At 41.8% G+C, this 27,289-nt stretch overlaps 2 protein-coding genes across 3 annotated transcripts in view; one reads left to right on the top strand and one right to left on the bottom strand.

Moving 5' to 3' along the window:
• The window catches only part of ZNF107 (zinc finger protein 107), a 49,634-nt gene extending 43,913 nt beyond the window's left edge, over positions 1-5,721 (bottom strand). The window contains exon 1 of one of the 2 annotated variants that reach the window (XM_050783485.1): positions 5,430-5,721. In XM_050783485.1, coding sequence (XP_050639442.1) covers positions 5,430-5,432 — 3 coding nt within the window. In that variant the 5' untranslated portion in view covers positions 5,433-5,721. The remainder of the gene's footprint in view (positions 1-5,429) is intronic. The other variant, XM_050783484.1, reaches the window with a different exon arrangement.
• LOC126950211 (zinc finger protein 680) overlaps positions 1-27,289 on the top strand; it is a 473,756-nt gene that overhangs the window by 298,640 nt on the left and 147,827 nt on the right. The gene's annotated exons all lie outside the window — the stretch shown is intronic.

Here is a 27,289-nt window from a genome sequence, read left to right as displayed (position 1 = left end):
AAGGTGAAAGAACAAAAAGGGTCAAAAAAATACTTGTTTGGTGCTATGCTTAGTATTTCAGCGATAAAACAATCTGCATAAGAAACCCCCACGACACAATTTTACCTATATAACAAACCTGCATGTGTACCCCAAAACAGAAATAAAAGTTAAAAGGAAAAAAATCCATGGGTGTGAGAGAATGCAATGTAGGTGGGAGGACTGGTTTGTGCTACAGACAGTGGCCCAGATGGAGCTGTCCTCTGATTTATCTGTGTCCATGCAAGCAGATGAGATTATGAACAGGTGGTCCAGAACCCTTGGTTGGTAGAGAGAGCAGTTTGCTCTGCAGATTCAGTGTCTGGGAATAGCAATATGCCAGACTTGTAGACACTTTTGTGGGTTTTTGGCAAAAAACACTAGAATAAAAAAAGGCTGTAGTGAAATACCTGAGGGCGGTGCCTAGTCCTGAGAGGGGGGTGGACACATCAATGTCTAGTGGGTATGTTTGTGAGTGGGTGGAAATTCTGGGATGGCAGCTGCAAGAAAAGTGGGTCTATAATCAGAGCACCTTTCCTCTAAGTTTTCAGTCCTCTCTCACCATGGCAGGAGACCTGGAATCACAGGACAATGGGCAGTGTGACAGTCTGTGTGCAGGAAAGTAGAGCATCCCATTCCCAGACACCCAGAGTTCCACTCCAGGCCAGGCCTGTTTGATATCTTTCTTCTGGCACCAAATCTGTAAAGTTTGCTTAATATCAAGCAATTCTCCAAAACTAACACATTGTTTAACATTTGAATTCCGACCCCAGAGTCAGCAGACCCTGATTCAGGGCTCAGTCCCACAACACTGTCCTCACTGCAGATGCCAAACACCATATGGGCCAATCTGTGCTTCTAAAACTACTGTTTGAAAATTTAGAACACCCATAAACTCCCTCCAGTTCAATAATTTGATAGAGCTACTCAAAGAACTCAGCAAACACTGTAGTTATGTTGACCAGTTTATTATACAAGATACAACCCAGGAAAATTTAAATGGAAAAAATGTACAGGACAAAGAAAAGAGGTAGAGAAAGATGAAGCACATAGATAATCCTGGTAAATAGCTGTGATTAATAAAATTCCCCATCCTTTGTGTTCTCCAGGAACAGTTTATGAAAAGAAACACCCTTCCCATTATGACTTCGATGGTGCTCTTTTCCTTAACTATTTAATAACCAAACACTCACTCTGCGTATTTTGTTCTTTTTCATATTAAAAAATTAGCTGAATTTTTCTTCAGTGGTCAAAATAAAATTCTTCTTAATCAAACTTCACTTAAGTTTATCTCCTTTCCACAGGCTCCTGAACTTTGAGCTACCCTCAGTCTGAGCCAACATACAACCCCATTTTTTGTCCCTCCTAAAAACTTGATGACTTCAGGATAAAACATTTTCTAATCTAGTATATGATTTTTTCACCTTTCATTTGCCATTCCCCTGTGATCTTCTTTCTAAACTTCTTTGCTCCTCCCTAAGAAAAAAAGTCTTCGTCTGCATAAACTTTGCAATTCTTAAAGATCTTATAGTTGGTACTTCCTTCTGTTGCAATACTCCTTTAAAATTCAATTTTTTTTTAGAGAAACCTCATTCTGTTTTTACAAAGTAAAAAAAAAAAAGTAAAATACTGCCTCAAAACGATAACAACTTCATCTTTAGTAAGACTCTCCCATTCCTCTTCCATCTTAATGTTAACTGCATCTGCCTGTGGGTCCCCCGATGTCCAGGGCTCTGTAGCTTCTCTCAGAATAAAGGCTTCTTCCATGGCTGGGGTGAGCAGGGGAGGCTTCCAAGAAAGAACTAACTGGGCTTTTAATAACCTCCCTTCCCTTTGCAGGCTCAATATTAGCCTTAGCTTGGAATCACTGGGCACAAGCTTTAATTTCCATGTCAAGGTTATTCACTTGGGTTTTGAAACAGCTTTAAAAATTCAGCAAAATTCTGCACAGTATTTATATATGGGAAGGAATTTATTATTATTATTATTTTGAGACAGAATCTTGCTCTGTTGCCCAGCCTGGAGTGCAGTGGTACACTCTTGGCTCACTGCAACCTCTGCCTCCCAGGTTCAAACGATTCTCCTGCCTCAGGCTAACGAGTAGCTAAGACTACAGGTGCCCTTCACCCATGACTGACTAACTTTTTAGTAGAGACGGGGCTTCACCATGTTGGCCAGTCTGGTCTTGAACTCCTGACCTCAGGTGATCTGCCCACCTCAGTTTCTCAAAGTGCTGGGATTACAGGCATGAGCCACTGCACCCAGCCAAGGGAAGGAAATTTTTTTTTTTTTTTTTTTTTGAGACGGAGTCTCGCTGTGTCGCCCAGGCTGGAGTGCAGTGGCCGGATCTCAGCTCACTGCAAGCTCTGCCTCCCGGGTTCAGGCCATTCTCCTGCCTCAGCCTCCCGTGTAGCTGGGACCATAGGCGCCCGCCACCACGCCTGGCTAATTTTTTTTTGTATTTTTAGTAGAGATGGGGTTTCGCCATGTTAGCCAGGATGGTCTCAATCTCCTGACCTCGTGATCCACCCGTCTCGGCCTCCCAAAGTGCTGGGATTACAGGCGTGAGCCACTGCGCCCGGCCAAGGGAAGGAAATTTTAAGGTGCTTACATTTCATACCTCAATAAGAAATGCAAAAGTATTTATTCCTTTCAGATGATAAATGTATTATTTTATGATTTTCATTAAAAATTATGTAGTAATCAATTGGTCATATGGGAACACTTCTAGGAGGTACCAACTTTCATCTTATAAAATTTAGCATTAACCGGCTGGGTGCAGTGGCTCATGCCTGTAATCCCAACACTTTGGGAGACCAACACGGGCAGATCACTTGACGTCAGGAGTTCAAGGCCAGCCTGCCCAATATGGTGAAACCCTGTGTCTAATAAAACTACAAAAATTACCCGGGCATGGTGGCACATGCCGGTAATCCCAGCTACTTGGGAGGCTGAGGTAGGAGAATTGCTTGAGCCGGGAAGGCAGAAGTTGCAGTGAGCCGAGATCGCACCACTGCCCTTCAGCCTGGGCGACAGAGCAAGACTCTGTCTCAAAAATAAAATAAAATAAAAATGTAGCATTATCCTTACAAACCAAGATGACAGGATATAGCACAGAGGTATTCACTGTAACAAACATACCCTGCAAAAAGAGGAACTGCTGTTTTCATAAATCTATGTAATTCATCAATTATCTACCACATTTTTTTGTAAAAATGTATTCATTTTCTACAGCCAAAATGGAAGAGAGGTTTTTTTCCTTTTTGTTTCCCTGGTAGCACTCTAAAAACTAAGCCTTGGAATACTGTTGGACATCACACAGGCATAAAAAACACACCTGAGAAAATTCCTAAACTAAGTCTGGGAAAGAAAAAGGTAAATTAGAATTCTTAATAAATGGAATATATGATTAGATATTATTTTTTTCTGAAACTCACCTCTTTTATGCTCTTTGTAAATATTTTCTTACCTTTTAAATCCTACTAATAAAATGCAAGTTACAGTTATAAACTGAAATCAAAATAAGTGAACAAATCTTTTCAAGGTGACAAACCCAGGGAGTGGCGGTGCTGATTAAAAAACAGATGTGTCTGACTCATGTGTCAAGTCAGGCCACCCAATCACTAGAGAGATTCTCCCACCCCATCCTGCTCACTTAAGTGCTCAGTGACCACCATGCATTTCACTTTGCAAGTTCTTGTACCATCTCACTGGAGTCAAGTTTGAATTTTTTTTTTTTTTTTTTGTCTTCTGGGATACCATTTTTTGTTTCACAAATCTTAAGAGAATCCAGGGGGCAGAAATTATTTCTGTGTTTTCCTCTCAATACCAGCATCTGATTGGCTGACCAGCAATATGCCTCAGAAATGGAAGCTGGGTTGAGCCAACACAATCTTAATGCCTCAAAGAGTTAGCTTTCCAAAGGAAGGAGATTCCTCTCAGCCCCGGGGCATCCACCTGCTCCCTTGAGAGGCTACACTCCAACCTCAGATTGTCCTATGTCTCCCATTCCCAGATACCCAGAGTTCCATTCCAGGCCAGGAGCTGAAATTTACCAGAGATTCTAGCATACACAGCCACAGTAGATATCTTGATTTATCCACAGTACTGAAATCCAGGACGAGGAGAAAACTGAAAGGTGGCTGAGGACACATCACCCCATAAAGTTTCCAAAGGGAACCCCTGACCCAAAAACATTCTGATAAGATCTCTGTGCCTAGGGACGACAAAAGGAAAATAGGCACAGACTTTTTTTTACAATACAGTGTCAGGGGATTATTTTTTGTTTTCTTCTCATTGGAAATATTTTCAAACAGCAAACAATTTTTTTAAAGTGTCAACCAATAATTTGTCAACAATGATTAATTAAAATACAGTATCTAAAATGTACACTAAAGGACAAATAGTTGATAATGTGAATTAGGGAGTGGAAGTTGGCATTTGGGAATGTCAGAAGAAACTGGAAATTTAGCATTTCACTGCAAGTCAGTTAGACTAAAAGAATGGGGAATAAGGAGTAGTCTTGAGACCCTGCTTGAGACACATGTGAAAGTTGCAGGGGAAAATCTGTCCCCTGTGGAGTGTGAAAATAATTAAATGGCAGACAATTAGACTGAGGTGGCTCTAGTCCCAGGGTTTTTACTTTTAAAAAAGTCTAACTCAGATGCATTTTTTTGTAAATTACTACATTGGGGAAAACAAAATTTAGGCTTAATCAACCATAAACTGCCAATTAAGCTCTGATTACGTGACCAGAAAATTTCCACCTTGATCTAAAACTAAGAAACTACATAACTCTCCCTAACCAATTATTGAATTTGCTTTCCTTTATCATGCACCTTATAGTAGTATTTTCTTAAGTCCCTCCCATGGAAAACAAACTACAAACCACAGCTGGGTGTTCTACAATTCTTGAATTACTCTTTGATTAAATTCTTCAATATTTTTGCGGTGACTTCCACAGATTTTTAAGAGAAAAAAGATGGACTAGGAACTCCACAGACTAAAGCTTTTAAACATTCATGAACCCCGCATCCCAACTCAGGATTCTCTCCTGATGACCCCCCCCCCCAACCCCCCCCCCCGGCATCCCTGCACAATCGGGTAGAGATGCGGCGCTGCGGGTGCTGAGCTGCCCAGAGAGGGCTCCAGGCCAGGGCACAGTCACTGCGCAGGGAGAAAACAGAACGCCCAAGGCCCCGGCTGTCAGCCCAGCCGCCATCTTACGGCTGAAGGGGACTAAGGACCGAGCTGCGCCAAAGAGAACTCCGGGCCGTGGGAGACTGAGGGCCAAGCTGCGCCAAGAACTCGGGGCCGCGGATTTTGGAGGCCCGAGTCCAGCCACAGCCACTTCCGACCGGTTCCAACCAGCCCCTCCCCCTCTCTCGGGATGTCGGGTCCAGCACTCTCACCATCTCTGGGTTTCCAGGGGGTCCCGGCGTCTTAGCTGTGGATCTCCCAATATCTGCAGGTCACAGGGACACTGAGGCTGGGCCTCTAGGAGCAGAGGACACTGAGCAGTGAAGAGAAAACCAGGAGCTCCGGCTGCAGCCAGAGACAAAGGCCCCGCCAAATCCCGGAAGCCGTCCTGTCCACTCCAGTTGCGTGCCTGATTGGACGGTTCCCAGCCCAGCGATGCTGATTGGATAACGTTTGCTGCTCCGCTCCCTCAGGAGTGACAGAAGATACGCTCAGATGCTGGGCTGGAAGAAGATACAGTGAAACCTAAGCTGCATCCTTTTCAGGCAGGGCTTCCTCCCTGAGTTGAGCCAGGTCCACCAGAAGGCATTTGCATTTAATCTGCGTATAAAGTCATATGCATTTATGAATAATGTATTATGTGGCTATTCACACATGAAAATAATGTAACAATTATTTTAAAATTCCAGATTTTATGTCCTTTCTGAATTCTGGTCCTTTGAGCAGGCCAATTGAGAGTTTAAAAAGGAGGCAATCCTCTGAAATAAAACGTGAGCCACATGTGTATTCTGAATTTCCTAGCAAACTTTAAGAAGGAAGAAGAAACAGGTGGAATTCATTCTAACCATTTAATTAACCCACTATATCAAAAATATTATATTAATATCTGAGCAATATGTAATTATTAATGAAGTGTATATATTTTTGGAACTAAATCTTTAACTCTGTATTTTACCTTTCTAGCACATCGCAGTTCAGACCAGCCACATTCTGGACGCCCGGTAGCCATACATGGCCAATAGCTGTCACATTGAAGTGCAGCTTCGACAACAGGGGGTTGAAGGGCCTGAACATTCCTTTTCTGCCAGAGGTGAGGGAAGATATTGGCCTCTCCCGACCAATATCTCTCTTTAGTTCTGAGGTGGAACAGACCGTGGCCATAAAAAGAGCAGAGGGCAGCAGGTATAAAATAACCCAAGGCTGTTAAGAGTTAACGTAATTAATATGGATATAATTAAAACTACTAGATGTATGAAAAACAATTCTGCATAATATATAAACAAAGGCAAAATATGCTTTTAATGAAGAAAGTTAGAAACATTTTATCTAGTTTGAAATTACTTAATGATTGTTTCAAATTAAAAGAAAAAACCAAAAATATAATATAAAAAGTTGAAAAATTTATTATAACAGACTATAAAACATTTATGAAAATCTACAGTAGCCAAAAATGACACATTTGATGGATTTATTTATAAGGTTTTATTAAAATTAGCTTTAGTATTAATAATACACTAATACAAAAGTAAAAGTTGATTTTCTTTCGAACAAAAATTTTACATATCAATATGACATAGTAAAATATTTTTGTTCACCTTTTGAATAAAGTTTAAAATAAAGAAAGTAGAAAAGAGATAGAATTTTTCTCATGCTATCGTTCTCAGATTTTTTGACTGGAAAACTGAATTTCCTGTATCAAACAGTAAATGATTTTCTTTTTTAAATCTTTTAATTATCACTTTGGATAAATAAATGGCTATTATTTTATAGTGATCTGTGATCCTATATTTTGGTGAAGTGTTTTAACCCTATAACATATTTGACAGGCTTCCCAACATGAAATTCTGCTTAAAAAGTGTCTTTTTTTTAGACCCCGAACTTTTGGATGCTATAGAGTGTCAATGCAGCATGCAAAAGAGTGATAAACAGGCAGGGTGAGGTGGCTCATGCCTGTAATCCCAGCACTTTGGGAGGCCGAGGTGGGCAGATCACAAGGTCAAGAGATGGAGACCATCCTGGACAACATGATGAAAACCTGTCTCTACTAAAAATACAAAAATTAGCTGGGCATGGTGGTGAGTGCCTGTAATCTGAGCTACTCAGGAGCAAAACTTCGACTGAAAAAAAAAAAAAGTTAACTTACCTGGAAGCATTATCAAAATAAAAATAATGTTTGCCAGGCTTGGTAGCTTATGCCTGCAATTCCAGCATTTTGGGAGGCAGAGGCGGATGAATCACCTGAGGTCAGGAATTCAAGACCAGCCTTGCTGACAGGGCAAAACGCTGTCTCTACTAAAAATACAAAAATTAAGCCAGACGTGGTGGTTGGTGCCTGTAATCCCAGCAACTCAGGAGGCTGAGGCAGAAAAATCTCTTGATCCCAGGAGGCAGACGTTCCAGTGAGCCGAGATTGTGACATTACTCTCCAGTCTGGGTAACAGAGGGAGATTCCATCTTTTAAAAAAAAAAAGTGTGTGTATATATATATATGTGTGTGTGTGTGTATATATATGTGTGTATATATATATTTGACCTCCTTAACTTATATTTTAATAAATATGTTATTAATATTTATGTCAAAATTGTATGAAATTTCTAAAAATCAAATATATCTGAGTATATACTCATTCATAATTATGGTTATTATGATAAATTATTGTAGGCAACAGATATAATTAATTTCTTTTAATTTGTTTCTTTGCAAACATGTAAAGTCATTTCCACAGCTAATGGCTTAATTCTGATGTAGTTTCTAAAAACTTTAAAAGCATGAAAAATCCTAGAATACTGTGTCTTCAAGGAGGTTCATGAAAAGATGGAAAAGGCCCAGATGAGTTGAGTACAGATTTCTGATAACGTTAGAATTATATTGTTTGAATTAGGTAAAGATTGTGAGAATTCGGCCGGGCATGGTGGCTCACACCTGTAGTCCCAGCACCTTGGGAGGCCGAGGCAGGCAAATCACGAGGCCAGGAGTTCTAAACCAGCCTGGTCAACATGGTGAAACCCCGTCTCTACTGAAAATACAAAAAATTAGCTGGGCCTAGTGGTGGGCTCCTGTAAGCCCAGCTACTCAGATGGCTGAGGCAGGAGAATTGCTTGAACCCAGGAGGCGGAGGTTGCAGTGAGCCGAGATGGCGCCTCTGCACTCCAGCCCAGGCGACAGAGTGAGACTCCATCTCAAAAAAAAAAAAAAAAAAAAAAAAAAAAAACCTGTGAGAATTCTAATGAAGAGACTAACACACAAAACTGCTAATTTAGGGAAAACATAAATTAATCGAACATCAGGTAAATACTCTGCCACATTTTTATGCTAAATCAGCTAGCACTAAAATTTTTGTTTTTACATTAGTTTTTTTTAAATTGTACTTTAAGTTCTAGGGTACATGTGCAGAATGTGCAGCTTTGTTACATAGTTATGCACATGCTATAGTGGTTTGCTGCACCCATCAGCACATCACCTACTATCCGTCCCCAGCCGTCCACCCCAAAACAGGCCCCAGTGTGTGATTTTCCCCTCCTTGCGTCCGTATGTTCTCATTGTTCAGCTCCCACTTATGAGTGAGAACATGCGATGTTTGGTTTTCTGTTATTTTGTTGTTTGCTGAGAATGATGGTTTCCCGCTTCATCCATGTCCCTGCAAAGGACATGAACTCATCCTTTTTTATGGCTGCATAGTATCGCATGGTGTGTAAGTGCCACATTTTCTTTATCCAGTCTATCATTGGCGGACATTTGGGTTGGTTCCAAGTCTTTGCTATTGTGAATAGCGCCGCAATAAACATACATGTGCATGTGTCTTTATAGTAGCATGATTTATAATCCTTTGTGTATATACCCAGTAATGGGATTGCTGGGTCAAATGTTATTTCTAGTTCTAGATCCTTGAGGAATCGCCACACTGTCTTCCACAATGGTTGAACTAATTTACACTCCCACCAGCAGTATAAAAGTGTTCCTATTTCTCCACATCCTCTTCAGCATCTGTTGTTTCCGACTTTTTAATGGTCACCATTCTAACTGGCATGAGATGGTATCTCATTGTGGTTTTGATTTGCATTTCTCTAATGACCAGTGATGATAAGCATTTTTTATATGTTTATTGGCCACATAAATGTCTTCTTTTGAGGATTGTCTGTTTATATCCTTCACCCACTTTTTGATGGGGTTGTTTTCTTCTTGTAAATTTGTTTCAGTTCTTTGTAGATTCTGGATATTTGCCCTTTGTCAGATGGATAGATTGCAAAAATTTTGTCCCATTCTGTAGGTTGCCTGTTCACTCTGATGATAGTTTATTTTGCTGTTTAGAAGCTCTTTAGTTTAATTAGATCCCATTAGTCTATTTTGACTTTTGTTATCATTGCTTTTGGTGTTTTAGACATGAAGTCCTTGCCTGTGCCTATGTCCTGAATGGTATTGCATAGGTTTTCTTCCAGGATTTTTATGGTTTTAGGTCTTACATTTAAGTCTTTAATTCATCTTGAGTTAATTTTTCTATAATGTATAAGGAGGGAGTCCAGTTTCAGTTTTCTGCATATGGCTAGTCAGTTTTCCCAGCACCATTTATTAAATAGGGAATCCTTTCCCCATTGCTTGTTTTTGTCAGGTTTGTCAAAGATCAGATGGTTGTAGATGTGTGGTGTTCTTTGTGAGGCTTCTGTTCTGTTACATTGGTCTATATATCTGTTTTGGTACCAGTACCATGCTGTTTTGGTTACTGTAGCCTTGTAGCATAGTTTGAAATCAGGTAATGTGATGCCTCCAGCTTTGCTCTTTTTGCTTAGGATTGTCTTGGCTATGCGGGCTCTTTTCTGGTTCCATATGAAGTTTAAAGTAGTTTTTTCCAATTCTGTGAAGAAATTCAATGATAGCTTGATGAGGATGGCATTGAATCAATAAATTACTTCTTCACGATATTGCTTCTTCCTATCCATGAGCATGGAATGTTTTTCCATTTCTTTGTGTCCTCTCTTACTTCCTTGAGCAGTGGTTTGTTGTTCTTCTTGAAAGGGCCTTCACATCTTTTGTAAGTTGTATTCCCAGGTATTTTATTCTCTTAGTAGCAATTGTGAATGGGAGTTCACTCATGATTTGGCTCTCTGTCTGTTATTGTTGTATAGGAATGCTTGTGATTTTTGCACATTGATTTTGTATCCGGAGACTTTGCTGAAGTTGCTTATCAGCTTAAGGAGATTTGGGGCTGAGACAATGGGGTTTTCTAAATATACAATCATGTCATCTGCAAACAGAGACAATTTGACTTCCTCTTTTCCTAATTGAGTACCCTTTATTTCTTTCTTTTGCCTGATTGCCCTGGCCAGAACTTCCAATCCTATGTTGAATAGGAGTGGTGAGAGAGGGCATCTTTGTCTTGTGCCAGTTTTCAAAGGGAATGCTTCCAGTTTTTGCCCATTCAGTATGAGATTGGCTATGGATTTATCATAAATAGCTCTTCTTATTTTAAGATACGTTTCATCAATACCTAGTTTATTGAGAGTTTTTAGCACGAAGGGGTGTTGAATTTTGTCGAAGGCCTTTTCTGCATCTATTGAGATAATCATGTGGTTTTTGTCATTGGTTCTGTTCACGTGATGGATTACATTTATTGATTTGCATATGTTGAACCAGCCTTGCATCCCAGGGATGAAGCTGACTTGATCATGGTCAATAAGCTTTTTGATATACTGCTGGATTCGGTTTGCAAGTATTTTATTGAGGATTTTTGCATCAATGTTCATCAGGGATATTGGCCTGAAATTTTCTTATATGGTTGTGTCTCTACCAGGCTATTATTGAATTATTGCCTCAATTTCAGATCTTGTTATTGGTCTACTCAGGGATTCAACCTCTTCCTGGTTTAAACTTGGGAGAGTGTATGTGTCCAGTAATTTATCTATTTCTTCTAGATTTTCTAGTTTATTTGTGTAAAGGTGTTTCTAGTATTCTCTGATGGTAGTTTGCATTTCTGTGGGATCAGTTGTGATATCCCCTTTATCATTTTTTATTTCATCTATTTGATTCTTCTCTCTTTTCTTCTTTATTAGTCTAGCTAGCAGTCTGTCTATTTTGTTGATCTTTCCAAAAAACCAGCTCCTGGATTCATTGATTTTTTGAAGGGTTTTTTGTGTCTCTATCTCCTTCAGTTCTGCTCTGATCTTAGTTATTTCTTGTCTTCTGCTAGCTTTAGAATTTGTTTGCCCTTGCTTCTCTAGTTCTTTTAATTGTGATGTTAGGGTGTCAATTTTAGATCTTTCCTGCTTTCTCTTGTGGGCATTTGGTGCTTTAAATTTCCCCCTATGCACTGCTATAAATGTGTCCCAGAGATTCTGGTACATTGTGTCTTTATTCTCATTGGTTTCAAAGAACATCTTTATTTCTGCCTTTATTTTGTTATTTACCCAGTAGTCATTCAGGAGCAGGTTGTTCAGTTTCCATGTAGTTGTGCGGTTTTGAGTCAGTTTCTTAATCTTGAGTTCTAATTTGATTGCACTGTGGTCTGAGAGACTGTTATGATTTCCATTCTTTTGTATTTGCTGAGGAGTGTTTTACTTCCAATAATGTGGTTGATTTTAGAATAAGTGTGATGAGGTGCTGAGAAGAATATATATTCTGTTGATTTAGGGTGGAGAGTTCTGTAGATGTCTTTTAGGTCCACTTGGTCCAGAGCTGAGTTCAAGGCCTGAATATCCTTGTTAATTTTCTGTCTCATTGATCTGTCTAATATTGACAGCGGAGTGTTAAAGTCTCCTACTATTATTGTGTGGGAGTCTAAATCTTTTTGTAGGTCTCTAAGAACTTGCTTTATGAATCTAGGTGCTCCTCTATTGGGTGCATATATATTTAGGATAGTTAGCGCTTCTTGATGCATCGATCCATTACCATTATGTAATGCCCTTCTTTGTCTCTTTTGATCTTTGTTGGTTTCCAGTCTGTTTTATCAGAGATTAGGATTGCAACTCCTGCTTTTCTTTGCTTTCCATTTGCTTGGTAAATATTCCTCCATCTCTTTATTTTGAGTCTATGTGTGTCTTTGCATGTGAGATAGGTCTCCTGAATACAGCACACTGATGGGTCTTGACTCTTTATCCAATTTGCCAGTCTGTGTCTTTTAATTGGGGCATTTAGCCCATTTACATTTAAGGTTAATATTGTTATATGTGAATTTGATCCTGTCATCATGATGCTAGCTGATTATTTTGCCCATTAGTTGATGCAATTTCTTCATAGTGTTGATGGTCTTTACAATTTGGTATGTTTTTGCAGAGGCTGGTGCCAGTTGTTTCTTTCCATGTTTAGTGCTTCCTTCAGGAGCTCTCATAAGGGAGGCCTGGTGGTGACAAAATCTCTCAGCATTTGCTTGTCTGTACATGATTGTATTTCTCCTTCACTTATGAAGCTTAGTTTGGCTGGATATGAAATTCTGGGTTGAAAATTCTTTTCTTTAAGAATGTTGAATATTGACCCCCTTTCTCTTTTGGCTTATAGGGTTTCTGCCAAGAGATCTGCTGTTAGTCTGATGGGCTTCCCTTTGTGGGTAACCCGATGTTTCTCTCTGGCTGCCCTTAACATTTTTTCCTTCATTTCAACATTGGTGTATCTGACAATTATGTGTCTTCAGGTTGCTCTTCTCGAAGAGTGTCTTTGTGGTGTTTTCCATATTTCCTGAATTTAAATGTTCGCCTGTCTTGCTAGGTTGAGGAAGTTCTGGATAATCTCCTGAAAAGTGTTTTCCAACTTGGTTCCATTCTCCCTGTTGCTTTCAGGTACACCAATCAAATGTAGATTTGGTATTTTCACATGGTCCCATATTTGTTGGAGGCATTGTTCACTCCTTTTTATTCTTTTTTCTCTAATCTTGTCTGCTTGTTTTATTTCAGTAAGTTGATCTTCAATCTCTGGTACCCTCTCTTCTGACTTATTGATTCAGCGATTGATACTTGTGTATGCTTCATGAAGTTCTTGTGCTGTGTTTTTCAGCTCCATCAGGTCATTTATGTTCTTCTCTAAACTGGTTATTCTAGTTAGCAAATTGTCTAACCTTTTTTCAAGGTTCTTAACTTCCTTGAATTGGGTTAGAACATGCTCCTTTAGCTCAAAGGAATTTGTTATTACCCACCTTCTGAACCCTGCTTCTGTCAATTCATCAAACTCATTCTCTGTCCAGTTTTGTTCCCTTGCTGGCAAGCAGTTGTGATCCTTTGGAGGAGTAGAGGCATTGTGGTTTTTGGAATTTTCAGTCTTATTGCGCTGGTTTCTCCCCATCTTTGTGGATTTATCTACCTTTGGTCTTTGATGTTAGTGACCTTCAGATGGGGTCTCTGAGTGGGCGTGCTAATCCTTTCTGTTTGATAGTTTTCCTTCTAACAGTCAGGGCCCTCTGCTGCAAGTCTGCTGGAGTTTGCTGGAGGTCCACTCCAGACCCTGTTTGCCTGGGTTTCACCAGAGGAGGCTACAGAACAGCAAAGATTACTGCTTGTTTTTTCCTCTGGAAGTGCCAGAGGGACACCTGCCAGATGCCAGCCAGAGCTCTCCTGTTTGAGGTGTCTGTCGGCCCTCACTGGGAGGTGTCTCCCAGTCAGGATACATGGTGGTCAGGGACCCACTTGAAGAGGCAGTCTGACCCTTAGCGGAGCTGAAACGCTGAGCTGGGAGGTCTGCTGCACTCTTCAAAGCCATCAGGCAGGAACGTTTAAGTCCGCTGAAGCTGCACTAAAATTTTTTAGATATGCCATTTGAATAAACTCTGTAGTCCAAGTCAAATTACCTATAAGAACCCCTCATTTATCTGTGCTATGCTCCTAATTTGGAGACACAAACTTGGTACTTAAGAGGACATAAATTTAATGTTAAGTGTGGACCCATGAAGAACCTAGACAGCCAATAGCCACTTGTTCATTCCTGAGTTCCTAAAGCTTCCATTATTAAAAAGCTGTGCATTCCATTATCACTATGGAAGAGATAAAATAATCTGCATAAAATAAAAATTAGGCCAGGTGCAGTGACTCCCGCCTGTATTCCCAGTACTTTGGGAGGCTGAGGCAGGTGGATCACTTGAGGTCGGGAGTCCGAGACCAGCCTGGCCAACATGGTGAAACCTCATCTCTACTAAAAATACAAAATTAGCCAGGTGTAGTGGCACATGCCTGTAATCCCAGTTATTCGGGAGGCTGAGGCAGAAGAATCGCTTGAACCCGGGAGGTGGATGTTACAGTGAGCCAAGATCACACCGTTGCATTCCAGCCTGGGCAACAAGAGCGAAACTCCATCTCAAAAAAAAAAAAAAAAAAAAAAAAAAAAAAGGAAAAAAAAAAAAAAGAAAATAGTCACATCATCTACATGTTGAGGCCACAGATATGTATATGTATTGATATGTATCAATAACCCTTGTTGGCAGAAACACATCACCTGTGTGCTGGTCTCTATGATAAGTCCCTCTTTATCTGTGGGTATGGCCCAAGTAGAAAAAGCAAGCCAAATCACCTGGTGCAGGGCCCAGAGATATGTCACAATATCTTCTATAGGCACAGGTAACAGAGGAGAGTCACATCAAATAGTTGATGGACCCAGAGATATGTCACAATGCCCCTGTAATCAGGGTCCAGGTAAGAGACTCAAATCACCTTTGTTCTGGGCTCCACAATATGTCACAATGCTTTCTCCATAACTGTCATACAAAGAGGAGACCCCGGCTCTTACCTAACTCACGAAGCCTAGCTATGACAGTATGTCTTACATTGGCTGGTTTCTAGGAAGAGGGTCATCATCTCTCCTGTGAGCTGGACCAAGATATATATCATAATCCCGCCTATGGGTAGAGAGCAAGCAGGAGAGTCACATCACCTGGGTGCTGGGCAAGGGATATGTTAAAATCTTCCCTGAGGACAGGAACCAGGCAGGAGAGTCACATTACCTGGGTGCTCAGGGAGGGATCTTATTTGACAATCCACTCCTGAAAACAAGGCACAGAATGCATAGTCACATCACATGGGTTCTGGGCCCAGTAATATCTTACGATGCTCAGTATGAGCGATGACCTCTCAGGAGAGGCAGATTACCTTAATGGTGGACCAAGCGATATGTCACAATCTTCTTTGTGGGCAGGATGCAGGAAGAACAAAAGTCACATCTTCTAGGTGATGGATGCAGGGAGATGTAAACAGTCCCTCTGTGGGCAGGGCCAAGGTAGAAACCTCCAATTCTATAAATGTAGAGCCCAGTGATTTGTCACAATACTAAACACATGCAAAGCCTAGGCAAATAGGAGAGTCATATCACTTAGCTGCTGGGTCAAGTAATATGTCCCATCCTCCCTTTTGGCATGGCCCAGGCAGCAGAAGAAAGTGACATCACCTATGTCATGAATAAAGAGATATGTCATAATATGCCTGTGGACAGGGCCAAGGCAGGAGTCACATCACTTAGGTGTTGGTCCCAGCCATATGTCAAAATACACAAAGTATGCTGGACCCAGGTAGGAGAAGAGAGTCATGTCACCTAGGTTCTGTGCCCAGGCAGAGCCCAAGCAGTAGAAGAGAATTACATCACCTAGATACTGGGTCAAGAAATATGTCACGGTACTTTCTGAGGGAAACAGTGAGGCAGGAGATTCACATCACCTAGGTGAGGGGCCCAGAGATATATCACAATGACTTTTGTTAGTAGGACTCAGGAAAAAAAAAGTTATATAACATAGGTGCTGGGCCAAATGATATGTCACAGTTCTAACCATAGATAGATCCCAGTAAGAAGAGAGTCAAATCATCCATAAGATGGGCCCAAGGTAAGTCAAAATTACCTCTGTGGGCAGGGACCAAGCAGAAGAATCACATCACCTGCGTACTGGTGATAAGTCACCTTATTTTGTAGGCATGGCCCAGGTAAGAGAAGAGAGTCACATCACCTAGGTTCTCAGCCCAAAAATATGTCACAATCTCTTTTATGAGCAAACTCAAGGTAAGAGAGGGGAATGACATCAAATAGTTGTGGACATGCCACAATGCCACCTGTGGGCAAGGTTTACATGGAGACTCACATCACCTTGGTGCTAGGTTCAGCAATATGTCACAATACCTTTTGAGGGCAGGGCTGAGCAAAATTCAGCTCTTTTTTTTTTTTTTTTGAGATGGAGTCTTGCTCTGTTGCCCAGGCTAAAGTGCAGTGGCGTGATCTCGGCTCATGCAAGCTCCACCTCCCAGGTTCAAGCAATTCTCCTGCCTCAGCCTCCCAAGTAGCTGAGATTGCGGGCACCTGCCACCATGCCTGGCTAATTTTTGTATTTTTGTAATTTGTAATTTTGTATTTTTAGTAGAGACAGGTTTTCACCACCTTGGCCAGGCTGGTCTCGAACTCCTGACCTCATGATCCACCCCCCCGCCCTTGGACTCCCAAAATGCTGGGATTACAGGCATGGGTCACCATGCCCAGCCAGTAATGTCAGCTTTTTGTTGGGCCTAGCAATATGACACAATCTCCTCTATTGGCAGGACCTAGGAAGACAAAAAGAGTCTCATCAACTAAGCACTGGGACCAGTGAAAGATCACAATCCCCTCTGCTATCAGGAAGAAGGCACAGAGACACAACACCTGGGTAATGGGTACAGAGATACATCACAATGCCCTCTGTAGGAAGAGGCCAGCAGCAACATAACACTAGTTATGGACCAAGCAGTATGTTACAATGGCCACAGTGGGCAGGGTAAAGGGCCAAGTATATGTCACAACATTCTTCTGTGACCAGCACCAAGGCAGGAGAGGAGACTCAAATCCCCTGTGTGCAAAGCCCAGCAATGTTTCAAAATGCCTCCTGTGAGCAGCATCAATGCAGGAGAATAGTGTCACATTAAGTAGATGGCGGGTCCAGCCATATGTCACTATTCCATCTCCAGGCTGGGCCTAGGCAAAAGATTCAATCACTCAGGTGCTGAGCAGAGGTATATTTCACAATCACACCTGCAGGAAAGTCCAGGGATGAGACTAACAATTCCGCACATGTCCTGGTTGTAGGTGTGAGTATTAGCACCTTCTGTGCTTTTTGTCTAACTATATGAGATACAGTCTCATTGGTAAACTGTATCTGTGCATGAGAGCCTCAATCCTTTCTGCAGATTGTGTTGCTTTAGTGGAGTCACAGCCTCACAGGTGTGCTGAATTTGTTTCTGAGAGTACCAACTAACCTGGAGATCAGATCCAGGTATAACAGGCAATTTTAAAACTTTTAACTGCTTAAGTGTCTGAAATTTAGAACCTCAATAGTGGGCTGTGTTCATGTGAAGGATGACAAGTTTTACTGTCAACTTAGTTTGCATACCAGTATCACAATCTCACCTGTGTGCTGGGCCTTGTTAGGACACTCTCTGTTCCACTCGAGGGCTTTATATAATATACGTGAGAGTCACAATAACAATATGCTCTGAAACATTCATGCTGGTACAGATCAATGATTGTACCTGTGGTCCTAAGCCCAGGTATGAGAGTCAACATCTTTTCAATTGGCTGGGTAAAAATAACAGTCATCACCTGCCCATAAGGTAAGTTTAGAAATGAGTCACCATTCAAACTGTGGCCAGATGTTAACAAATGACAATCACAATTCCAATTGTGAACTACATCTCCGTGTAAGATTCAGGACCTCACCAGTAGGATCTGTCCATGTTTGAGGGTGACAATCCTTATGGTTGGTGGTGTGTGCATACGAGAAACACAATCTCACCTGTGTGCTGGGCTCTGGCATGTCACGCTGTACCACCCAAGGACTTTATGTGATATGCAAAAGAGCAGTAGTCTTGAATAACCTTCATACAAAGAGAAGACCCAGGATCTTACCCATTTTTCTAAGCTAGCTATGAGTAACAGTATCTCTCCTATTGGCTGATTTGAGGTATGAGAGTCATCATTGTACTTGTGAACTGGCCCCAGATATATGTCACAATCCCACCTGTAGGAAGTGAGCAAATAAGAGTGTCACATTATTTGGGTGCTAGGCTAGGGATATGTCACTATCTCCCCTGAGGACAAGGACCAAACCCAGAAAACATCATCCGGGTTTTTGGCCAGGGATATTTTGCAATCCCCTCCTGAAAGCAGGACACGGGCCAGCAGTGTCACATCACCTGGGTGCTGGGCCCAGTGATATTTCACAAAGCTCCCTGTGAAAAAGGCCAAGGCAGGAGAGACATACCACCTGGTTATTGGGTCTAGTGACATGTCACAATCTTTCTTGTGGACAAGGTACAGGCAGAAGAGGGGAGTCAGATCCTCTGGGTGATAGATGGAGAGATGTTTCACAAGGTTCTAGATCAGCAGAACACAGGCAGAAGTCTTTTGTTCCCCACATATTGGGTCCAGTGATGTGTCATAATTCCCAGTATATGCATTGCCTGGGGAAAAAGGCAAGTTATGGCACCTAGGTGCTGAGTACAGTGATATGTCACAATTTCCTCTTTTGGCAAGGTCCAAGCAGAGGAGTGGGGGTCACATCACCTGGGTGATGAATGAAAAGTTTTGTTATAATACCCCGGTGGGCAGAACCAATGCAAGAGAGTAGCATTACCTAGTTTGCAATCGAGCCCCTTGTCAAAATACATAATGTATGCAGGGACCAGCATACATTGCTCAGTTCAGCAATCCATCACAATTCTCTCATGAGCAGAGCCCAAGCAGTAGAGAAGAGTCACATCACCTATTTGCTGGGCCCAGAGTTATTTAATAGTCTCTTCTGTGAGCAAAGTCCATGTAAGAGAAGAGAGTTACATCAAATAGTTGATGGGCCCAGAGATATGTCACAATGCCCCATGTTGGTAGTCTAGTAAGAAGACATATCATTTTGACGCTGAGCTAAGAAATATGTCACAATGTCTTCAAGGGAAGGTCTAAGGCAAAAGTGTCACATCACCTTCATTTTGATCACAGCAGTAAGTCAAAATATCCCTTGTGAGCAGAACCTAAGAACAAGAAAAAAGTCACAATAGCTAGGTGCAGGGTGCGGCAATAGGTAAAAAGCCTCTTGTGAGCAGAAACCAGGCAGGAAAAGGGATTCAGAACACCTGAGTAATGAGTGCTAAGATATGTCACAATGCTCCCTGTAAAAAGGTCCCAGGCAGGGAAGTAACATCACCTGGGTGTTGGATACTGCAATATGTAAAAATGGTCAATGTGGGCAGGGCACAGGCAGAAGAGTCACACAACCTGGGCTCGGAGGCCAAGCAATATGTCACAAATGTCCTCTCTCTGGGCAGCTCCAAGGCAGGAGTATAGATTATGTTGGGAGCAAGCCTCCCCAAAATCTGGCCTTAAACTGGCCCTAAACAAAATCTCTGCAGCACTGTAACATGTTCATAATGACCCTAATGTCCACGCTGGAAGGTTGTGGGTTTACAGGAATGAGAGCAAGGAACACCTGGCCTGCCCAGGGCAGAAAACCACTTAAAGGCATTCTTAAGCCATAAATAATAGCATGACCGATCTATGCCTTAAGAACACGCTCCTGCTGCAGTTAACTAGCCCAACCTATTCCTTTAATTTGGCCCTTCTCTTCATTTCCCATAGGGACACTTTTAGTTAATCAAATATCTGTAGAAACAGTGCTAATGACTGACTTGCTGTTAATAAATATGTGGGTAAATATCTGTTCGGGGTTCTCAACTCTGAAGGCTATGAGACCCCTGATTTCCCACTTCACACCTCTATATTTCTGTTTGTGTGTCTTTAATTCCTCTAGCACTGCTGGGTTAGGGTCTCCCTGATTGAGCCGATCTCAGCAAGTGGCGTCCATCCGGGGGCTCGAATCCAGGCGAAGGGTCACTGGAGCGATGGTTGGAACGGAAAACTAGCTGGAAGGCACCCCAGTACTCTTAAAGCAATCCCCATGGTGAGTAAGAAGGGGAGCTCAGAAGCATCAGGGTAACAATGGGACAGGTGTGGGGTCTAGTTCGTACCACTTTGGAACTTTTTCAGTGATGATGAGGAATGAGAGTATAATGAAGTAACAAAAGAGGTTACGGACCAGGTTTATTTGCCAGCTAAAGCTAAAGCGGCAAAAGAGGAAGAGGTTCATCCCTACCCTTCTGCACCCCCTCATTATTTTGAAGAAAAAGACCCTCCAGATCTTTCTTTTCCAGAGGACACTGGGTGAAAAGTAGTTGCCCCAGTGACTGTTTGAGCAGTGCCTGGAGCGACCACTCTTAGTTCTATTGAGGCAGAAATTCAGCAAGCTAGACAAGAGGGTGATTTAGAGGCTTGAGCAGAGCCCAAGCGGTAGAGAAGAGTCACATCACCTATTTCAATAGGCGAATAGTGATGTAGAGAATACACACACCCCAGATCAACAGGGAAATATTATAGCTACTTTTGAGCCTTTTCCTTTCAAATTACTCAAAGAATTTAAACAAGCTAAAAATCAGTATGGACCAGGTTCTCCTTTTGTAATGGGACTGTTAAAGAATGTTGCTGTTTCCAGTCAGATGATTCCTACTGACTGGGACACTCTTATTCGAGCTTGTCTAACTTCTGCTCAGTTCTTACAATTTAAAACTTGGTGGGCAGATGATGCTTCCATTCAGGCTGCTCACAATGCCCAGGCCCAACCTCAAATTAATATAACTGCAGACCAACTTTTGAGGGTTGGTGGCTGGGTTGGTTTAGATGCACAACTGGTCGTGCAGGATGATGCCATAGAACAGCTTAGAGGAGTGTGCATTAGAGCTTGGGAAAAAAATCACTACAAGTGGAGAACAATACCCTTCCTTTAGTGCTATAAAACAGGGACCAAGAGAACTATATGTAGATTTTATAGCTTGGTTACAGGAGTCTCTTAAAAAAGATAATTGCAGATTCAGCTGCTCAGGATATAGTGTTGCAGTTATTAGCTTTTGACAATGCTAATCCCGATTGCAGGCTGCTCTGTGACCTATTAGTGGGAAAGCACATTTAGTTGATTATATCAAGGCCTGTGATGGTATAGGAGCTGATCTGCATAAAGCTACCTTGTTGGAACAGGCAATGGCAGGACTGAGAGTGGATAAAGAAAATACTCCATTTCCTGGAGCTTGTTTTAACTGTGGGAAGCATGGTCATACTAAAAAAGAATGTAGAAAAAATCAGCGAGTCAGCCTGCCAGATAGGGGAAAAAAGAAAACTGCTGATCCTGAAATATGTCCAAAATATTAAAAAGGAAAACTTTGGGCTAATCAGTGTCACTCTAAGTTTGATAAAGAAGGGAACCATCCCAGGCCCCGTTCTAAACTGGGGCATTTCCAGCTCAGGCCATTCCCTCACCCCTGTACAATGTCTGTCCCCTGCCACAGCCGGTAGTGCTGCAGTATATTTATGCTGTACGAAAGCTGTGAGACTTCTGCCTGGGGAATCCCCACAAAAGGTCCCAACAAGGGTCTGTGGACCCTTGCCAGCAGGGACAATAGGATTACTTTTAGGAAGGTCTAGTTTAAGTTTAAAAGGCATACAAACACATACAGTGATTCAGATTACAATGGGGAAATTCAAATTGTTATATCTACTTCTGTTCCCTGGAAAGCAGAGACAGGAGAGCACATAGCACAGTTCCTGGTTGTGCCGTATGTGGGAATGGGAAAAAGTGAAATTAAATGAACAGGAGGATTTGGAAGCACAAATAAACAAGGCAAAACAGCTTATTGGGTAAATCAAGTTACTGATAAACGTCCTACCTGTGAAATAACTATTCAAGGAAAGAAATTTAAAGGTTTGGTAGATACAGGAGTGGACATTTCAATCATTTCTCTACAGCACTGGCCGTCTGCATGGCCAATTCAACCCACTCAATTTAACATAGTTGGAGTTGATAAAGCTGCTGAAGTATATCAAAGTAGTTATATTTTGCATTGTGAAGGGCCCGATGGACAACCTGGGACTATTCCACCAATGATAACTTCTGTACCTATAAATTTATGGGGAAGAGATTTATTACAACAATGGGAAGCACAAGTTCTAATTCCAGAACAATTATATAGCCCTCAAAGTCAACATACAATGCATGAAATGGGGTATGTCCCTGGTGTGGGACTAGAAAAAAATTTGCAAGGTTTAAAAAGTTCCCACCAAAGATTAGGATATCATTTTTGATGGCAGCAATTGTTAAGCCTCCAGAATCTATACCTTTAAAACGGTTAACAGATAAGCCAATTTGGATAGAACAATGGCCACTAAGTAAAGAGAAACTGGAGGCTTTAGAGAAATTAGTTACTGAACAATTAGAAACTGGGCACATAGCTCCAACATTTTCCACTTGGAATTCTCCAGTTTTCCTAACTAAGAAAAAATCAGGTAAATGGAGAATGTTAACTGACATAAGAGCTATAAATTCAGTTATACAACCTATGGGAGCATTATAGCCAGGATTGCCTTCTCCTGCTATAATTCCAAAAAATTGACCTTTAATAGTCATAGATTTAAAAGACTGTTTCTTTACTATTCCCTTAGCTGAGCAAGACTGCGAACAGTTTGCATTTACAATTCCTGTGGTAAACAACCTGCAGCCTGCTAAGCATTTTCATTGTTTTACAGATGGGTCTAGTAATGGTAAGGCTTTTTATTCTGCCTCAAGAAGTAAAGTTTTCCAGTCACCCTATACTTCAGCTCAAAAGGTGGAACTTCTAGCTGTAATTGAGGTATTGACTGCTTTGGTATGCCTATTAATGTGATTTCTGATTCTTCATACGTGGTTCATTCCACACAGTTAATTGAAAATGCTCAGTTATGATTTCATACAGATAAACAACTGATGACTTTATTTATCCAATTGCAAACAGCAGTTAGAAGTAGAATGCACCCTTTTTGCATCACTCACATTAGGGCTCATACACCTCTTCCAGGACCTTTAACTGAAGGGACTCAAATGGCTGATCACCTAGTTGCTAATGCAACATCTAATGCTAGACACTTTCACAATTTAACCCATGTTAATTCTTCTGGTCTCAAACGCAGATAAGCATTACTTGGAAAGAAGCTAAAGCTATTATCCAGTGATGCCCAACTTGCCAAATGGCACATTTCTCATCTTTTACAGGAGAAGTTAATCCTCGATGATTGGAACCTAACTCTCTTCAGCATATGGATGTCACACATGTTCCCTCGTTTGGGAGACTAGCTTATGTACATGTATGTGTGGACACCTTTTCTCACTTTGTCTGGGCTACATGCCAAACAGGAGAGTCTTCTGCCTGTGTTAAACGTCACCTTTTGCAGTGTTTTGTGGTGATGGGCATTCCAGCTTCTATTAAAACAGATAATGTCCCAGGCTATACTAGCCAAGCTCTAGCTACATTTTTCTCTATATGGAATATTAAACACATTACTGGTATCCCATATAATTCTCAAGGACAAGCCATAATGGAAAGAATGAATCTCTCCCTAAAACAGCAGTTGCAAAAGCAGAAAGGGGGAGACAGAATATGGAACCCCATAGATGCAACTGAACTAGCATTATTAACTTTAAATTTTTTGAGGCTGCCCAAAGGCCAGATGGTATCAGCAGCTGAACAGCATCTAGAGAAACCACCTGCAAAGACAGAAAAGAACAACTGATTTGGTGGAGAGATCCAATAACAAAAAATTGAGAAATACGTAAAATAATAATTTGGGGTAGAGGTTATGCTTGTATTTCTCCAGGCAAAAATCAACAGCCAATTTGGATACCATCAAGACATCTTGTTGGCATCTTGAGCCACGTTATCATGAGCCAGATGCCGAGGAAGAGACTCTGGGAGGATCCCAAGGACCCCCCAGTTGCAGCCATGTCGAGACTGACACTGAGGAGGACCCCAACTGTCATGAGCAATACCCATCAAACACAGCCACCCACCTGGGAACATATAAGGAAGCTGTCAGCCAGGCATGGTGACTAACACCTGTAATCCCAGCACTTTGGGAGGCCGAGGCAGGAGGATCACAAGGTCAGGAGATAGAAACCATTCCGGCTAACACGGTGAAACCTCATCTCTACTAAAAATACAAAAAATTAGCCAGGTGTGGTGGTGGGCACCTGTAGTACCAGCTACTCGGGAGGCTGAGGCAGGAGAATGGTGTGAACCTGGGAGGCGGAGCTTGCAGCAAGCCAAGATCACACCACTGCACTCCAGCCTGGGTGACAGAGCGAGACTCTGTTTTTAAAAAAAAAAAAAAAAAAGAAGCTGTCACAGATGGTGGAAGAAAACCTGAGGAAAGCAGGACAACCAGTCACAATGAATAATTTAATGGTGGCTATGATAGCAGTTATCACCACTGCCATGAGTATTCCTTCAATAAGGGCTGACACAGAGAACAGTTACACTTATTGGGCATATTTATCAATCTTGGCTGACAATGATGCCTGGATGCAATCTATGACACATGCTTTCTGATCTCAGTATTTACCATAATAAATCTGTTCCTATAACTGAGGCATATCGCCCTCAAAAAAATATTTGTAAACAGGATTATATCCAGTTAGAAAAAATGAACGTACTTGTTTAGGAAGATTGCATTGCAGAACAGGCAGAGGTGCTGCACAACGATTCCTATGGAATCATTATTAATTGGTCCCCTAAGGGGATGTTTAGATTGAATTGCATCTCTCAGTCTGTGTGCCACGATAAGAAGTATGGCAAATGTTCCTATTATCTGGAACCATAGCAGTATAGTGGCACCTCAACCTCAAATGATATGGCCCACTCTAGGAGCTTAACATAAGGATTTAAAATTTAAAGAACAAATATTTAAAGCATCCCAGGGACACCTGATCTTAATGCCAGGAACTGGAGTGCTTAAAGGAGCTGAAAATGGATAAAAACATTTGGAAGCTCTGTGTTTTCAATGATGATTGTGCTTTTAATCTATGTTGCTTGTCTTTGTATAGTCTGCAGATGCAGATCCTGACTCCTGCAAGAAGCAGCTCACCATGACAAAGCTGCCTTGGCTTTTATCAATTTGCAAATCAAAGAAGGGGGACATATTGGGAGCAAGCCACCCAAAATCTGGTCATAAACGGGCCCCAAAATTGGTCATAAACAAAATCTCTGCAGCACTGTAACACGTTCATAATGGTCCTAACACTCATGCTGGAAGGCTGTGGGTTTATGGGAATGAGGGCAAGGAACACCTGGCCTGCCCAGGGTGGAAAACTGCTTAAAGGCATTCTTAAGCCATAAACAATAACATTAGCGATCTGTGCCTTAAGGACATGCTCCTGCTGCAGTTAGCTAGCCCAAACTATTCTTTTAATTTGGCCCATCCCTTCTTTTCCTATAAGGGATACTTTTAGTTAATCAAATATCTATAGAAACAATGCTAATGACTGGCTTGCTGTTAAAAAATACGTGGGTAAATCTCTGTTTGAGGCTCTCAGCTCTGAAGGCTGTGAGACCCCTGATTTCCCACTTCACACCTCTATATTTCTGTGTGTGTCTTTAATTCCTCTAGCACCACTGGGTTAGGGTCTCCCTGACTGAGCTGGTCTCAGCAGATCACATCACGTAAGTTTTGGGCCCAAAGAAATATTAAAATTCCATTCGTGGGCGTGCCCTAGGAAAGGAAGTAGGGTCACAGCCTCACACGTGTGCTGAATCTTGGTCTGAGGGTCACCAACTCACATGTGGACCAAATCCATGTATGAGAGTCAATTTTCATCTGGACATGGTGGCTCATGTCTATAATCTAAGCACTTTGAGAGGCCAAGGTGGGTGGATCATTTGAGGCCAGGAGTTTGAGACCAGCCTGCCCAACGTGGTAAACCTCCATCTCTACTAAAAATACAAAAGTTAGCCAGGTGTGGTGGTGTATGCTTGTAATCACAGCTACTTGGGTGGCTAAGGCACAAGAATCACTTGACCCTGGGAGGCAGAGTTTGCACTGAGCTGACACTGTGCCAATGCACTCCAGCCTGGATGAGAGAACAAGACTCTGTCTCAAAAAGAGAGAGACAGGAGTCAATTCTCCAGATTTTCACAGTTTCTGGGTGGAAAATTCAGAACTTCAAAAATGGGCTGTGTTCATGTGGAAGGATGCCAGTTTTTACAGGCTAGCTGCACATGAGTGTCACAATCTCAACTCTGTGCTGAGCTCTGTGAGAACACTCCCTTTATCACCCAAGAGCTTTATACAGAATGCACGAGAGTTGCAATTTGGTCTGATATCTTTGTACTGGCCCCATGATCATACCTGTGGCTCTAAGCCCATGTGTAAGAGTAAATATTTCTAATCGGCTTCTTTCTTTCTTTCTTTCTTTCTTTCTTTCTTTCTTTCTTTCTTTCTTTCTTTCTTTCTTTCTTTCTTTCTTTCTTTCTTTCTTTCTTTCTTTCCTTCCTCTCTCTTTCTTCTTTCTTTCTTTTTTTTTTTTTTTTTTTTTTTGGGTGGGGGGTGGGGGGGATACAGTCTTACTCTATCACCCATGCTGGAGTGCATCTCAGCTCACTGCAACCTCTGTCTCCCGGATTCAAGCAATTCTCCTGCCTCAGCCTCCTGAGTAGCTGGGATTACAGGCACATGCCACTATGCCCAGCTAATTTTTGTGTTTTTAGTAGAGATGGGTTTTTGCCATGTTAGCCTGGCTGGTCTCAAACTCCTGACCTCTGGTGATCTGCCCACCTTGGTCTCTCAAAGTGCTGGGATTACAGGTGTGAGCCCCCAAGTCCAGCCTAATTAGCTAGTTTCTGATAAAAGAGTTCACACTTACCTATGTCCTGGGTTTAAAAATAAGTTGCCATTTCAACTGTGGCTGGATGTTCACATGTGAGAGTCAAAAAATCCAGCTGCGTACTGCATCTATGTGTGAGATTCAAGACTTACCCAATTTGTTATTTTCATGTGTGAGGGTGACAATCCTAACATTCAGCTGGGTATGCATACAGAAAAGACAATCTCACCTGTGTGCTTGGCCCTGTGGTGACACTCTCTGTATCGCTGAAGGGCATTATGTGACATGTGAGAGTGGTAACCCCCTATAACTTTTTTTTGGGGGGGGTGGATGAAGTCTCGCTCTGTCGCCTAGGCTAGAGTGCAGTGGTGTGATCTCGGCTCACTGCAATCTCCATCTCCCAGGTCCAACTGATTCTCCTGCCTCAGCTT

The sequence above is a fragment of the Macaca thibetana genome, chromosome 3 (assembly GCF_024542745.1).
Source record: "Macaca thibetana thibetana isolate TM-01 chromosome 3, ASM2454274v1, whole genome shotgun sequence".
Taxonomy (NCBI): domain Eukaryota; kingdom Metazoa; phylum Chordata; class Mammalia; order Primates; family Cercopithecidae; genus Macaca; species Macaca thibetana.
This window is presented reverse-complemented; position numbering and strand designations above follow the sequence as displayed.